Source organism: Punica granatum, chromosome 7 (genome assembly GCF_007655135.1).
Source record: "Punica granatum isolate Tunisia-2019 chromosome 7, ASM765513v2, whole genome shotgun sequence".
Taxonomy (NCBI): Eukaryota; Viridiplantae; Streptophyta; class Magnoliopsida; order Myrtales; family Lythraceae; genus Punica; species Punica granatum.
Window position 1 is genome coordinate 5,578,567 of NC_045133.1, and position 16,042 is coordinate 5,594,608.

Consider the following 16,042-nt stretch of genomic DNA (forward strand, 5'->3'; position numbering starts at 1 on the left):
GGAAAAAAAGTCTCTATGTTCTGTTGTTTAAATATAGTTACATTCATCGAAAAGCACGGAATTGAATGCGCCCGCACAATCCGCGGCTCGACGAACTCATTAAAGACTTATTCACACAAACATACGAGTCAAACTTGCATCCAATTACATTAAGCAATATCCATACGAATGGATATTAAAAATATATATGAAAAGATAAAAATAAGAATGGACTAATCCTCCATATGCATTCTTGCACGCAGAGGAGGCATAATTCGAAGGATTTACAAACCAACACCGGATCTTGACTTCTCAATCAGCGTACACACATCTCGTCACACTATCGAAAGCAACCCACTTTATAATTGTTATATGCCTCGAAAATTGCCCGGCCGGTTCCGTCTTGTTCACGTATAGTGTTGGAATAACTTTTCGTTAATATCGGTTTTACGACACAAAGTTGATCCAGCGACTTGCAGCTAGCGGACTACAAAGATTCTTCAATCAAACTTGCACCAGAGATGTCTTCCAACACATACTTTCTCTTTTTGTGAAATATTTTATCATTCTCAAGCCATCATTTTCCCGAACGTAAAAAAAAATTATTCCAGGACGCGTGAATCAAGAATCCCTCAATCCTTTCGTTGTCCATGTATACGAAGAAAGTTAAACAGACTATATTAATCGGACGCGAATGACGTGTCAGCGACAATGAACCAACGTCGTTTCCGGAGGCGAAATTTAGGAAAAGTAACAATGTTTTGGACAATGGGGGATGGCAGCTTTGCAATTATTGGGGTGGGGAGATGGAAATGAAAGGGACACAGCAAGTGGTGAGGGGGGGGGGGGGGGGGGGGGGGGGGGTGGGAATGTTGAAAGGAGGTGTTTGGTGAGTGCATAATGCATATATCAACTCAGCCAGTCAGGAAGGAATCATTTTTAAAGTGAATTCCCTTAGCTGAGTTGAAAAAATGACAGCAATTATATATATATATATATATATAAATATATATTTTTGGTAGGAGACAGCAATTATGATTTGATTTCCCTAATCTAATGATCAACCGACATCATTAATCCCACCACTACAGCATCTTCCAAACTCATTGGAGCAAACTCACGAAATAAAGCAAGAGCAAAAGCAGGGAAAGAACCTCACTTTTTCTCAGGTAGATTTTGTCCCGCAGAGGGACAACCTTTTTTCCCACTCGGGTTACTTAACAGTGGATTGTACTCCAAGATCAGTGACATTTGCTCTGGCAGATATATTGGGGAACGGCCCCAATCTCACTTTCCCTGCATCTGCAGACTAATAATCGGAGTAATGGGTAATTCTCAGAATCACTGGATGTGCAATTTTTGCTGTCATGTTTTTTTGGCTCATGTCGGTGTCAGGTGACAGCTCTTGAGTTGTGATGTGTTCAGCAAAACTAAAGCTTCGGTTTTTTGCATGCTTTTTCTCTTCTGGGGTTCAATTTGGTGAGGCCCGTTTGTGTTTCTTTTTGGTAAAGGGATGATCTTTTCATGTTGCAGTTAAAAACTGCAACTGGGTTTTCATCATGGCCTCTGTGATTTCAATTTCTTCCTCTGCTATATATTGTGGGCTTTTCTTGTTAGGGGTGACTGAGGCTGTAAAAGAGCTGCCTTTTGTTCTTCTGGATTGGATGAAGTGAGGGATTTCTTTGAGGTTTCAGTTATGGGCAATGTCAGTGGGAGAAGAGATGAAGAAGGAACCTCTGGAGAGTACGGGGCTGAAGAGAGATCTGAGCAGAGAGCTATGGAGTTTGCACAAAGTGGAAGCAGCCATCGTCATGAGCCTTTGGTCCAGTCTTCTCCTCTTGGCCCTTGGGAGTTCCGGTCGAATCTCTTTCATGCCCCGATGGTCGGTACTCGTTCTAATTCGTAGAGTTTCCAATGAGTTTTCATATGGTTACTTCGTGGGATAATTGAATATGCTCTTTATAGACGCATATCTGGTGCCAGTTATGTCAATTAACTTTTCCCAGTATACGGATCAGGATTAGCCAATATGTTCTTTGAACTGCGTATTCCGATGTATTTGAATTTCTCTCGTCTGATGATGCAACAGAAGCTTGATGAGTTCTGCGTTTGCTGCAGAGGACAGACGCTGAGTTTGTGCATTCCGAGAAGAGAGTGCCAGTGATGATAACATGGAGTCACGGTGGCGAGAAAGTAGCCATCTCGGGATCATGGAACAACTGGGAATTAATGTAACTTGATTTTTGTTTCTGTCTTCACTCCAATGACTTGAATCTCTTCGGTTACTGGCTTACTTTGGTTGCACTGATGGAGCTTTGCTCATAAGTGAGTTTCTTTCCTATTAGAGAACTGATGGAGAGGTCCGGCAAAGATTTCGTCATCATGAAGGTGCTCCCTTCGGGTATTTACCACTTCCGCTTCATTGTGGATGGACATCTGAGATATGATCCGGACTTGCCCTGTGATTTTGATGACCCCGGCGGTGTTTATAACATCATGGATGTAAAGGTAGATCTCTGTTCTGACTCACTTTTATGCATCTTTTATATGACAATTATATGCAGTTTCATGCTACGGCTTCATTATATATACTCTTGACGTTATTTACTCGAGTAAATTTTTGAAATTGTCCTCTCCATAAGCGTGATAAACTGTTGATTGAAAGATATGTCACGAGCACTGGTGCAATATTTGACTCATAACAGATGCAATATTTTGCTTAGGCTCGGAGATAATCTTCCGGGAAAGTCGTTTTGAATTTTCCGTTGTTTTGGCTGGGAAAAGCTCTTAACTCCAGATTCAACTTGGTTTTCTATTTGCTTTCTTGCGACTCCCTTAAGTTACTAGATTGATGAATACAATATTTTTCTGCAGGAGTATGCTGCAGAAACCCAAGAGAGCATCGCCGACTTTGAACTCCCTCCTTCCCCTGATGCAACCTACAGCAACAATTTGCTCACAGACACCGATTTTAGCAGGCCCCCGCCCGATCTACCCCCACAGCTGCAAAGAACGCCATTGAATGAGACAGCCTTCGGAGAAAGCTACCATCAGTCGCTGTCCCGAACTCAACTGCCCGTGCTGAACCATCTGTATGTAAAGAAGTGGGACCTTGGTGAGCCCATAGCACTCGGTTCTACTAACTGGTTTCTCGAGAAGCACGTGACTGTCATTCTTTACAAGCCTTCATGGAGACACAGGTGAAAAAGCAAATTTTAGGTCTACAGCTGCTGCCGGTGTGTCGGCAGATGTTTTGCTGTACATATGGAAAGCCGGAAATTCTTTTTGCTGAACTTCGAACTCCACAGACAATTTTTCTTGAGATTATGGTACAGAGCTTTTCATTCATTACTCTCTATTTTATCGTTCACCAGTATATCTGCATGTGATGAGTCGCATGTTCACCTGGTAGCTGTTATGAATGCTCGAACTCGGAAAATGAATGCTTGAAATTTCATCTATTTTCTGAAACTGATGTCCAGGCGAGGTAACTCCACCAAATCAATTCTTTCAAAAACCGGCAAACAAAGCTATTAGATACGATGCATTCCATTGATTACGAAAACAAAATTGTATCAAGTAAAATGTTGGTGACAAGAAAAAGAACCCGAAGATCAAGCAGTTTAATACAACGAGGTGTCTCTCTTAGAAGCCGGAGAAAAACTGTGGGTCAGAATATTCAAGCAATACCGCTACAAAGCGAGACGCTCATCGAACAGGAACCTTGATCCATCCATTGGCGAAAGCAATGGCTAAGATCACAAAAGGAGTCGACATCCCGAAAATAATTATGTACGGGATGGGTGTCTTCATCGGGTTCTCCCCTTTCCTTTCTCCTGCAGTTTGCCAGTACCTGCATTTCCGGAAGAGAATGAATGCCTTCCTTGCATCTCGATCTTCAATATAATCACGTCCATATTGCGTTTACGCTAAATTGCGGTATTGAATCAGAGAAAGAAGCTTAATCGACGTGCAGATGGATAGGACTACTTACTGCTCTGGCTCTTCTTCTCTGGTGATGAACTTCTTCTTCCCCCCACCTTTCTTGAGCTCACCATCTTCTCCCCCTACAAGTCACCAAGAAACAACCCGACCGCATGTTTACAACAAACAAAATCTCTGACCCAAGTAGCAAAAATCGCGGAGAAATAGAGGAGACAGCTTGGTCTGATTTTCTTTACCCAATTTGGCATGAATCTTGAAACTCCGTGGCCCAGTTGAAGGTGGAGCAGAGAGAGAATGGCGAAGAGAGCGATGGAGCTTCAGGTTGCAAGGGAATGGAACTCTTTTGCTCAAGAAGGAGGAGGAGGAAGAAGCGGAGAGACTCACTTGGGCTGCCATTGTTCCTTCAGGTGATCGCTGTTGTGATGAGTGCTCTTCATTTGTTGCACCAGATGTGTTATATGTCACTGGTTTTGGATATGGTTATGGAGGTTTTGATGGGTTCAGCAATATCTTGCCACTGTTGATATTTATTTTTCTATGAGCCTTATCTGAGAAATGTGTCCAAGTTGGAGCCAAGAAGAAGAGTGTTCATGTGGCACCCTCTATTTGCCACTTGTCCATAATTGAGTGGACCATGCTGGCATTCATTTTTTAAGAATGTAAAAGCCAACCTTGACTTGTATACGTAGAAAATAATTGATGCGACAGACGACCTGACAAGTCGGTACTTGGAGAAAAATAGGTTCTGACAACCCTATCTCAAAGGAAACGGCCTCCAGAGCAAAACTCACAGCCTTTGGCTGTGAAAAGACGAGATTTTGGCCGAATTCGGTCATTTAGGGCCTCAAACGGGCATTTTTATGTTATTTAGGTGTTTTTATAATTTTAGGAAAAGTTTATGTCTTTTATGCAATTTAGGCATTTTTAATTCTATTTAAGTGATGTAAACCCTAGGGTTGAACGATAGAGAGTCGTCTTTTCGGATTATCAATAAAATTCAGAGATTTCGTGCTTTGTCCAATCTCGGATTCGAGTTTGATGCCTATTTCCTGGTATTCGTAGAATCAACAGATATAGAAAGTTGTAGTTCCGGTATTCGTGCGCGAATCAACGGGTCTGTGACGGTTACCCGCGTTGTACGCTGCGTCAGTTGGTATCAAAGCTGCGTTCGTTCTTGGATCAACGATGCCGCCCAGGAGGAGGGATCGTGTGGAAGATGTTTATGACCGTAAAAATCTACGATATCTGGAGCAGAGGCTAGATCAGCTAGATCAGCTGGATCAGAGGATGGAGCAGAGGATGGATCGTATGATGGAGCAGTTCACACAGCAGATGGCTGCACTTTTGGAGAATCAGAATCGGAGAAACCCTAATCCGAATTCTGACCCTGATCGAGAGGAAATCGAGTATGATTCCAATTCTGAAGGGGACGCGACTTGGTTTTCTGAAGAGGATCCATCCGATGAAGCATTTTTTGTAGCGGGAGGAAATGGAGAGCCCAAGTTCGACGAGGAGGAGGAGACTGTGACAGGAATTGGGATTGGGGCAGCGGTGACGATAACTAAATCTATCAAGGAATTGTGGGATCTCGGTGAATGTTTGCCGAATCTTGACAGTAGGAACCTTGACTGCACCCGCTCTAGACCACGTTCAGCTTTTGATAGCAATGTCGTTTATCAGTTTGAGATAATGGAATATATTCTTGATTTTGACTTCGATGGGCATGAGGAAAATCATGCTGCTGATTTTATCTCTAGACTCCTAGGGCGAATTCTCTCCACCCATGAGAGAATGATGCGGCAGACGACTTGGCAAGTCGGTACTTGGAGAAAAATATGTTCTGACGACCCTATCTCAAAGGAAACGGCCTACAGAGCAAAACTCACAGCCTTTGGCTATGAAAAGACGAGATTTTGGCCGAATTCGGTCATTCAGGGCCTCAAACGGGCATTTTTATGTTATTTAGGCGTTTTTATAATTTTAGGAAAAAGTTTATGTCTTTTATGCAATTTAGGCATTTTTAATTCTATTTAAGTGATGTAAACCCTAGGGTTGAACGGTAGAGAGTCGTCTTTTCGGATTATCAATAAAATTCAGAGATTTCGTGCTTTGTCCAATCTCGAATTTGAGTTTGATGCCTATTTCCTGGTATTCGTAGAATCAACAGGTATAGAAGGTTGTAGTTCCGGTATTCGTGGCGAATCAACGGGTCTGTGACGGTTACCCGCGTTGTACGCTGCGTCAATAATCTGGCTTCTTTCCCAGGAATGTCTTCCTATCTTCGAAAGAGTCGGATTTGCATTGAAAGTGTTAGTGCATTGAAGATATGGTGGACAAATTCTAGATGGGATTTTATTTGGCTGGAAATGAGAGTAAAATGGTAGGATTTTGCGGTTCCAAACGGTTCTTCTGCCTAACATGACAAGAGATCACGGTGATACATTTAGTATTTTCAATTTAAGTATTTAGTACTTCAATTATGTTAGTCCATATTGTCCATCATTTATAATAGAAATACTAAACACTTGAACTGTGTTCTGCTAGAATTTCTGTTGTGCTTAATAGTAGGGAAAAAAAAAGGACAACACAATTGGTATTTCAGTTCAAGCGCTTAGTATTTTCACTAGTCATGATGGACGTTCAAAATACTAATACTTGAATTAAAATGCTAAACACTTGAATTCGTGAACCGAAAATAAAAGTAATAAATACTTATACCGATGATTAAGAATACTAAAAACGCTATATAATTGAATTGAAACACTAAACACTTGAACTGAGAGTACGAAATGTACTGTAATGACTTCTTGTCATATTAAATAGACCCTTATAGATAAGTATTGCAGATAACAATATTTCAATCTACAGAGAGAAAAAATTCAAGTTGGTTTACTATGGAATTTATCAGCAGTAAAATAAAGATCTTAGATATTACTTAATGATGATTATTAAGAATAGTTTCAGTTATATAATTGAATTGAAGCACTAAACACTTGAACTGAGAGTACGAAATGTACTGTAATGACTTCTTGTCACATTAAATGGACCCTTATAGATAAGTATTGCAGATAACAGTATTTCAATCTACAGAGAGAAAAAACTCAAGTTGGTTTACTATAGAATTTATCGGCAGTAAAATAAAGATCTTAGATATTACTTAATGACGATTATTAAGAATAGTTTCAGTTAGAAGCTCCGCAGATACGTTTTTGGCTGCAACCCTCCAAACACATCTGAGTTTGTCGTCAACAGGAAGTTCAGTTGCCAACAACACGTTCCACCACTGTACGGTTCATGAAGCATTCATAACAGTTGGATCAACATGCTGGAGGTCACTCCATATGATCCCACGGTCACCGAAGTTTCATTAGTCATGAACCCGTCCAGTTTATGGATCATAAAAATTTACCATGATTTTATACATCCAGAGTTGGACTTTCCGTAGCTGGGAGCTAAAATACAAAAAAAATGGAAAATGGAAATATCTGTTCTCAGCTCTCTTAAACCTCAAAGAGTTGACTGCCGAGTTTCCACAGTAGAATACAGTAGTGAATTGCCATTGAAGGACACGACATGATCTCATAATTTCCGAAACTGACACTTCTGTTTCTTCCAGCCGATGAGAGGGAGCTTCTCTTGAAAATTTGGTCGTTGAATAGTCCGAACAACTTCCCCGCACTGGACGCCATAGACCCAGTCGCCGTTTCCGGAAGAAAAGGGGAAACTTCCCTTCTACTCCCTCCCTCTCCCCCACTATCTCTCTCTCTGTATCTTCATGTCTTGTGTCTTCAAGTCAGTGACAGTCAACTGTTGATGATGTACGAGGTCCCTTCCCCTGAAAGCCGGCAGCTTTCTGATCCGATTCCCAAGGGCTCAAGCACCCACCTCGGAGATTGTCCAGGGGATCAGGGGCGGGAGGTTTAAAGCTGCGGAATGCTCCATTCTCGATTCGGGGGTCGTCCGGGAGGTTCTTGACGCTTGCCCTCCTCTGAAAAATTCAATCTTTCTTGTTGGGTTGCTGCGGTTACTGATTCAAGCATGATGTCTTAAGATTTTGTTTCTGTTCCGGGAGATTTGGGGCTTTTAATACTTGCTAATTTTGATGGCTGGTTACAAGAAACTGCGGTCCCAAAGTGCGGCTTGTCGCCGATTCCTCTTCCTCTTTGTATTTACATTGTTCGGGGTTGGGCTGTCTGTATTCGTGCTTCGGACAAATTCGGTTTCGAGTATTGCGAAGGAGCCTGCTGATGAATCGGGGCATGATGGCGGAAGCAGTTGGCCGCAGAATCCTAATCTTCCCAAACAGAGTGAGCTTTCTGCTAGGTTAGATAAGCAGAATCAGTTGCCCCCAAGAAACAGAGATATGTTCCCTCATTTAGCAAAAGATCATATAACCATCGTCCTGTATGTCCACAATCGGCCCCAATACCTCAGAGTAGTCGTCAAGAGCTTATCCCAGGTGGTCGGGATTAGCGAGACTCTTCTTATTGTTAGCCACGATGGGTACTTCAAAGAAATGAATGCGATAGTTGAGGGAATAAAGTTTTGCCAAGTGAAGCAGATTTATGCCCCTTATTCGCCCCACCTTTTCCCGGACAGCTTCCCAGGTGTATCTCCAAGGGATTGCAAGGACAAGGATGATGCCGGAAAGATCAAATGCCAGGGGAATCCTGATCAGTACGGGAACCACCGATCGCCAAAGATTGTTTCCTTGAAGCATCACTGGTGGTGGATGATGAACACCGTTTGGGATGGGTTGAAGGAGACTCGGGACAATTCAGGTCATATCCTCTTCATCGAAGAGGACCACTTCATCTTCCCGAATGCGTACCGGAACTTGCAGGCCCTCGCAAGGCTGAAGCCCCAGAAGTGCCCTGACTGCTATGCCGCAAACTTGGCGCCCTCTGATGTGAAATCAAGAGGGGAAGGATGGGAAAGTCTAATAGCAGAGAGGATGGGCAACGTGGGGTATTCCTTTAACAGAACAGTTTGGAGGAAAATCCACAAGAAGGCAAGGGAGTTCTGTTTCTTCGATGACTACAACTGGGACATAACAATGTGGGCTACAGTTTACCCTTCATTCGGGGGTCCTGTCTACACCCTCCGGGGGCCGCGCACCAGTGCTGTCCACTTTGGGAAGTGTGGGTTGCACCAGGGACGGGGAGAGAGGAGCGCTTGCATCGATAATGGGGAGTTCAACATTGATGTTGATGATATTGATAAGGTCAGGAACATAAAACCTCAGTGGAATGTTCATGTCTATGAGAACCAGCCTGGGTATAAAGCCGGGTTCAAGGGTTGGGGAGGGTGGGCCGATCAGAGGGACCTCCAGCTTTGCTTAGCGTTCGCCCACTTGTATCACACTGCAGAGTCAGCGTCATCTTGAAAAAGCGAGATTTTTTGAATTTTGGCCAATTGTTGTAACTTCAAGTTTTGCATTACTGTTGTAGCTGGGTTATTAACAAAGAACGACAACAGTAGCTGTTGTTAGTATATCACACGAATATGAATTGTTTCTGCTCAATATTTAGTTAATGGAATCAATCAGTCCCTTTAGAGGATGATTTACGCAAAAAAAAGGTTCCTCCTGTGAACTAGAAATACTCCCAGAGAATTGTTTATTTATCCGATAGATACTTTTTATGGATTCTCCGAGTGGTGGATTTCTGCACATTTTTTCAGGGGAGCATGTTTTATGGTCTGTATACCGGTCCTTTTATCTTTAATTCTTGCTTATCTGCAGTATAAGATGTGACCTGGACATGTTAGCAGGTTTCTTGAGGTATGTTAGCAAGGGACAATCACTGAAAAATGCAGTTCTGATCGGAGATCTTTGAGTCTGCCTGTAATGGTGGCAACACAAATGCAGTCCTGCACTTTCGGTGCAGTATAATTTTTCATGGCTTATAGTAGCAGTAATATTTGGGATATGGAGACCGGGATCAAGTGCCTCCGAGGAAATGTGTTTCCTTTGCCGCCCTTTCCTGGATACTTTTGGCTGAAAATGGTTAATTCCTTGATTAGACGAAATATGGTTTTACATGTATATTGAGAACATGCGTGTCTGTTCGGGAGGTAGTACGAAACCTGCTTTTGTTTCTTCAAAACAGAGAGCAGTGTGTAGTGTATTTGGTAAGGTCTTCTCAGAATTGCTTTTGGAAATTGTCTTCGGTAACTCATTTTAGAAATGAATGTTTAGGAAGCACATCTCTTGTCCTTCCGCCGCCACTGGCTACCATCCTCTACACAAGCCCATACTCATCTATACCCGGTTTATGGTGGCATACCGGTGGTCCGGTATCCACTTATTGGCTGTAGAAATATTTCCTTTTGACTGCAGATGTCATCGAATACTTGCATCAACAAAAAGTTCTGGAAAGGATCACCATTTCTGCTCTTGCAGTCCTGTTCTTCTCTCTTCCTCTTCCTACGGGAATGAAGGCTGCGATGCTCTTCGAGCTACTAAGGCCCAAGTGACTAGCTTGTGTTTTTCAGGTTCGGACCTGCATGACTATTTAGACATGGACTTCCAAGCAGTATTTAAACCTCACACAGCGAACATAGGATAGGAGCTGAATCCATTCACAGATGTGATTGGAGTTTCTTTTCGCTCATGGTTCTGCTGATGTTTCGATTCAGATTTAGCATGCGGAACAGGCAATTATGAATTGACCACTGTTACTAACAGTCATCCTAAAGTTCATTGTCCGTTTCGTTTGTGGGTTGCCGCTTTTGATATATACTCGAAACCTCTTTCTGGTGAAAAACCAGAACATTCTGCAGATGGCTGTAGTGATTGAAATAGAATGTGAATGGAGCATATTCCTGATCATCCTATAGTTGTTCGACTCGATTGATGCAAATTAAGCGGAAAATCAATAAGAAAGTAAGAAAGCGATTCTGCATTTCCGTTGCATCACGGCATACTCGACCTTTTTTATTCCGTCATTTTAATCTACCGAATCTCATGTTAATTCGAGTCCATTGGGCATCCCTTACATAAACGATATGTCCAGTCATCAAACTTGAGAGACCACAAAAGGCTTAAAACATGAACAGGACACTGGTCTCACGCACCGTGCCATGTTTCGCCGCTTCCCGACATCAACTCCCACTCGTACGACACTCCGCCGCAGACCGGACCCTTCTCTCACCACATGCGCTTCTCTCTCTCCCTCCCCCGTTTCCTCGCCAAAGGGGTCTCCTTTCATCTTCAACTCTCAGAATCCAACTGAAGAACTTCTGAACCCATCTCGCCCTCTTTCAATCCCATTGAAGAGATTGGTCGATGACTGCAGAACGCCTCAAACCCATGTCGGTAGTGCCCCAATCTCTTGGCCTGGCAGTTCGACTTTTAACTCCCAAGTTCATGATCACTTGGTCGCCAAGTACCAGGGTTCTTCGTGCTCTAAAGATGCTAAAGAGCTGCACTTGCAGATGTTCAAGACTGGGTTTAATGGGAATCTTTTCTTGGGAAATACCCTCATCAATATTTACGTCAAAAGTGGAGATCTCGGCTCTGCACTCAAGGTGTTTGATGAAATGCCCAACAGAAACTCCGTCACATGGGCTTGCTTGGTTTCAGGGTCCGTGCAAAATCGCAGCCCCTATAAGGCGTGCACACTTTTTAAAGACATGATCTTTGAAGGTTTCTCGCCAAACCATTACGTTTTCGGCAGTGTCCTCAGGGCATGCCAGGAGTTTGGCTCTGATGGGCTCAAATTCGGGATGCAGGTGCACGGACGCATCTCGAAGTCCTGTTATGCAGGGGACGTTGTGGTTTCGAATGTGCTGATATCGATGTATGGGGGTTGTTCGGGCTCCACAGATGATGCTCTTTCTGCGTTTTATGAGATAAAGTTGAGGAACTCTATATCGTGGAACTCAATGATATCAATTTTTTCTCAAAGAGGTGATGTAGAAACTGCATTCGAACTGTTCTCGTGCATGCAGAGAGATTGTGGTTGTGGGTATGGTTTGAAGCCCAGTGAGTACACATTTGGCACCTTAATCACGGCAACCTATTCTTCTGGTCGTTCGGGATTGCATTTGCTTGAACAGATACTTGGACGGGTTGAGAAGTCTGGTTTTCTAAGCGATCTTTATGTTGGCAGTGCTCTAGTGAGCGGCCTTGCGAGGTTTGGGTTGACGGATTATGCCAAAGATCTCTTTCAGCAAATGAGCATGAGGAATGCGATCACGATGAATGGATTGATGGTCGGATTGACAAGGCAGAAGCGAGGAGAAGAAGCGACTGAAGTTTTCATGGAGACAAGAGATTCTGTTGATATGAATATCGAGTCATTTGTTGTTCTTCTCAGCGCGTGTGCTGAGTTTTCTGCTCCAGATGAAGGGAAGAAAAAAGGAAGAGAAGTACATGCCTACTTTATCAGAGCTGGCTTAATTGATGCTAAGGTTGCTCTTGGAAATGGGTTAATAAATATGTATGCAAAATGTGGTTCTATCGATGAAGCTAGATCAGTTTTCACCTTAATGATCAATAAGGATTTGGTCTCGTGGAATTCCCTGATCTCTGGGTTTGACCAGAATGAGTGTTTTGAAAGTTCAGGCATGAGCTACCATGAAATGAGGAGAACTGGTCTGTTCCCTGGGAACTTCACCCTGATTAGTACTCTGAGTTCGTGTGCTAGTTTAGGGTGGATTCGACTGGGTCAGCAGATCCAAGCAGAAGGCCTCAAGTTGGGACTTGATTTAGATGTATCAGTTTCAAATGCTCTTCTTGCTCTATATGCTGAAACCGGGCACATTGCAGAGTGTCAGAGACTCTTCACATTGATGGCTGAGCATGATCAAGTTTCATGGAATTCCATGATTGGAGCATTGGCTGATTCCGAGCTAGAAGTTTCCAAAGCAGTAGAGTACTTCTCGAACATGATGCAAGCAGGATGGAATCCTAACCGAATAACCTTCATGAACATTCTCTCAGCAATTTCTTCCTTATCATTCCGTGAGCTTGGACACCAAATCCACGCTTTAGTGCTAAAACACGATATTGGGAAAGACACCGCAATTGAGAATGCTCTCTTGGCCTGTTATGGGAAGTGTGGAGAGCTGGACCCATGTGAGAAGATCTTCTCGAGAATGCACGAGAGGAGGGATGATGTGAGTTGGAATTCTATGGTGTCAGGATACATACACAATGAGTTCTTGACTAAGGCGATGGACTTGGTCTGGTTCATGCTGCAAAGGGGCCAGAGATTGGACTCTTTCACTTTTGCAACAGTCCTTAGTGCTTGTGCCTCAGTCGCAACACTGGAACGTGGTATGGAGGTTCATGCTTGTGGGACACGGTCTTGCTTGGAATCAGATGTCGTAGTTGGCAGCGCTTTGGTTGACATGTACGCGAAGTGCGGGAGAATAGACTACGCATCCCGGTTCTTTGAACTGATGCCTGTGAGAAATGTTTACTCCTGGAATTCCATGATATCGGGCTATGCCCGTCACGGGCTGGGGGTGAAAGCTCTAGAACTCTTTATGACAATGAAGCTAAGTGGGCAAGCACCAGATCATGTCACCTTCATTGGAGTTCTATCAGCTTGTAGCCATGTTGGCTTCGTGGACGAAGGCTTCCGGCATTTTAAGTCCATGACTGAGGAATTTGGGTTGGTCCCAAGGATGGAGCACTACTCATGTATGGTGGATCTACTAGGTCGGGCAGGCAAGCTCAACAAGATCGAGGATTTCATCAATAGCATGCCAATGAAGCCCAATGTGCTTATTTGGCGGACAGTGTTAGGAGCCTTTGGCCGAGCAAATGGTCGGAATCATAAATCTGAGTTGGGGCAAAGGGCTGCTCAGATGCTCCTGCAGTTGGAGCCACAGAACGCAGTGAATTATGTTCTCCTCTCGAATATGTATGCTTCGGGGGAGAAGTGGGAGGACATGGCGAGGGCCCGAAAGGCGATGAGGCAGGCCCAGGTTAAGAAAGAAGCAGGCTGCAGTTGGGTCACGATGAAGGATGGAGTTCATGTTTTTGTGGCTGGGGACAAATCACACCCGGAGAGAGACGTAATCTATGAGAAATTAAAAGAACTAAATGCGAAAATGCGGGATATGGGTTATGTTCCCGAGACGAGGTTCGCTCTCTATGACCTCGACTTGGAAAACAAGGAAGAGCTGCTAAGCTATCACAGCGAGAAGATAGCTGTAGCATTTGTGCTCACCAGGAAATCAGAAATGCCGATCAGGATCATGAAGAATCTTCGGGTATGTGGGGACTGTCACGTTGCCTTCAAGTATATATCGAAGATAGTTCGTAGAAAGATAGTGCTGAGAGATTTGAACAGGTTTCATCATTTCGAAGATGGGGAGTGTTCGTGTCGAGATTATTGGTGAATTGATTCGATAAGGAGGTTTTGGATAAATTTGACTGTTCAATGAGAAGTTATCAGTCGCATCTCAGTTCGCTTAAAAAATGGTAAGCTATGGTTAGATCGGCTTATTAGTCCGTTGTGATTGTCCCACCAACACACTAGTAAATTAAATTCAAGGTCCACTGGATCAAACATTATGGGCCGGCTACAGTCATCCCATAATACACCCATATAGTAGCGAGCTACGTTCTCAGTGAGATTCGAACTCGTGATATTCAAGTGGAGCGCTTGATACTTAACCACTAGACCACCGTATTGGTGGTTCTATGGTTCACATCTTTGTACTCTCAACTGGAAACATTCCAATTCCGCTTTCAAGTAAATAACTGTACTGAAATATGCCCATGAAGTTCTAATATTTACAAATAGCCCCCTATAAATTGAAGCATTCTTGCAGTTTGATCCTGAAATTTTTAGGTTGGCAATTGTTCTCTGTATCATTATGAGGCATCATACCATATTTCTTGCTTGTCTATGTCCTTGGTGATCGAAACAAAAATGATTTTAGGATCTTTTCTCATCTGTGAAGACTTGCAAAATCTCTCTCATTTTTATTGAATTCAAAAATCTAAATGTTCAAAAGATCTTTAGAGTAGCTCACCACAGTGATAAAAAATAGAATTATTAGTAAATTCGAAAGGGGTAATTCTAGATGGAACGCTAACTTGTATTACATAATGGATCATTAATTTCACCACCAGCACGGTGGTCTAGTGGTTAAGCATCAAGCGCTCCACTTGAACATCACGAATTCGAACCTCACTGAGGACGTAGAGCTCGCCACTATGTGAGTGTATTATGGGATGGCGGTGGCCGGCCCATAATGCTTGATACAGTGGGGCTGCGGTGACCAAGTTGGGCTAAAGTCTCAGCGAGCTATGACGAAACAACGAGCTATAACGAAAGGAACATTCCGTGGCGATTAGGTTCCCTTAGTTGGGGTAGCTACAGCGGGCTAATAATCTGACCTAACCTTTTATTTATAAAAAAAAAATGGATCATTAATTTCAATTATTAGATCCCGTCAACTTTTAATTTCATCGTTCGTTATTTACATATTTTGACCGTTGTATTTCTAGCTTCATTTTTTTGTTTCACAATTTTTGTCTATGATATTATACTACTATTTTCGAATATGCTGCCACATGTACCAATTGCATTTCGCTACATTACCAATCATTGCCACGTCGCTGACGACCGCCACGTCCACTATCATCCTGTCACGTGTACCAGTCACCTTATCGCACATCACCATGAATTGAACAGACTCAGTAAACCGGTTTAGTTAGCCAAACCGTGTGACTCGGTTCATTTATTCGGTTTACAAATTAAATTTGAGAAAATTTAAATAGAAACCAACTATCAAAAAAAATTAGGAATTAAAAAAAAAAACCTGCGGCAGAGTGGGAACATAAAAGAGTGGACGGAGGGGCGGTGGTGGATGCCCCTTCCTTGGTCCTGCCCTCAGAAATTAACGGTGCGTTTGGTTTAAGAGTTAAAGTAACTTTGATTTTGATTGTGGAAAATGACAAATGAGATGAGATTATAAATTTGATTTGGAAAACGTGTATTTTTGTTGTGTAGTTTGTTGAGTTAAAGTTAAAATTTTTGACTTGGGAAATGTATATTTTTATTGTGTAGTGTGTTGAGTTAAAAGTTAAAATTAAAATTTTTATAATTTTAACTGAGAAAACAAACGGCCCTAAATTCATTCATCTCCGTCC

General features: G+C 42.8%; 4 protein-coding genes across 8 annotated transcripts; 3 read left to right on the forward strand and 1 right to left on the reverse strand.

The window, feature by feature from the left end:
• Positions 1–994: 994 nt before the first annotated feature.
• On the forward strand, positions 995–3,337 carry LOC116215412 (SNF1-related protein kinase regulatory subunit beta-2-like). 5 transcript variants are annotated; one of them, XM_031551115.1, is made up of 6 exons: positions 995–1,148; positions 1,243–1,307; positions 1,674–1,861; positions 2,098–2,210; positions 2,325–2,487; positions 2,854–3,337. In XM_031551115.1, exons 2-6 carry the CDS (start codon positions 1,304–1,306, stop codon positions 3,181–3,183), a joined length of 798 nt encoding a protein of 265 aa, XP_031406975.1. In that variant the 5' UTR covers positions 995–1,148; positions 1,243–1,303; the 3' UTR covers positions 3,184–3,337. The 5 variants fall into 5 exon arrangements, with proteins under 5 accessions (XP_031406975.1, XP_031406974.1, XP_031406976.1 ...); XM_031551117.1 differs by having other exon boundaries at positions 999–1,148; positions 1,597–1,861; XM_031551114.1 differs by having other exon boundaries at positions 995–1,307.
• A 150-nt stretch (positions 3,338–3,487) lies between these two features.
• On the reverse strand, positions 3,488–4,423 carry LOC116215413. Its single transcript, XM_031551119.1, has 3 exons — positions 4,161–4,423; positions 3,974–4,046; positions 3,488–3,832 (listed from the first exon to the last, which is right to left on the reverse strand). The coding sequence occupies exons 1-3, from the start codon at positions 4,318–4,320 to the stop codon at positions 3,688–3,690; spliced, it is 378 nt and encodes a 125-aa protein (XP_031406979.1). The 5' UTR covers positions 4,321–4,423; the 3' UTR covers positions 3,488–3,687.
• A 3,071-nt stretch (positions 4,424–7,494) lies between these two features.
• Positions 7,495–9,573, forward strand: LOC116213689 (alpha-1,6-mannosyl-glycoprotein 2-beta-N-acetylglucosaminyltransferase). The gene has a single exon (XM_031548720.1). The coding sequence runs from the start codon at positions 8,027–8,029 to the stop codon at positions 9,308–9,310; it is 1,284 nt and encodes a 427-aa protein (XP_031404580.1). The 5' UTR covers positions 7,495–8,026; the 3' UTR covers positions 9,311–9,573.
• A 1,281-nt stretch (positions 9,574–10,854) lies between these two features.
• On the forward strand, positions 10,855–14,389 carry LOC116213688 (putative pentatricopeptide repeat-containing protein At5g09950). The gene has a single exon (XM_031548718.1). It carries the CDS (start codon positions 11,008–11,010, stop codon positions 14,278–14,280), a length of 3,273 nt encoding a protein of 1,090 aa, XP_031404578.1. The 5' UTR covers positions 10,855–11,007; the 3' UTR covers positions 14,281–14,389.
• Positions 14,390–16,042: the final 1,653 nt, after the last annotated feature.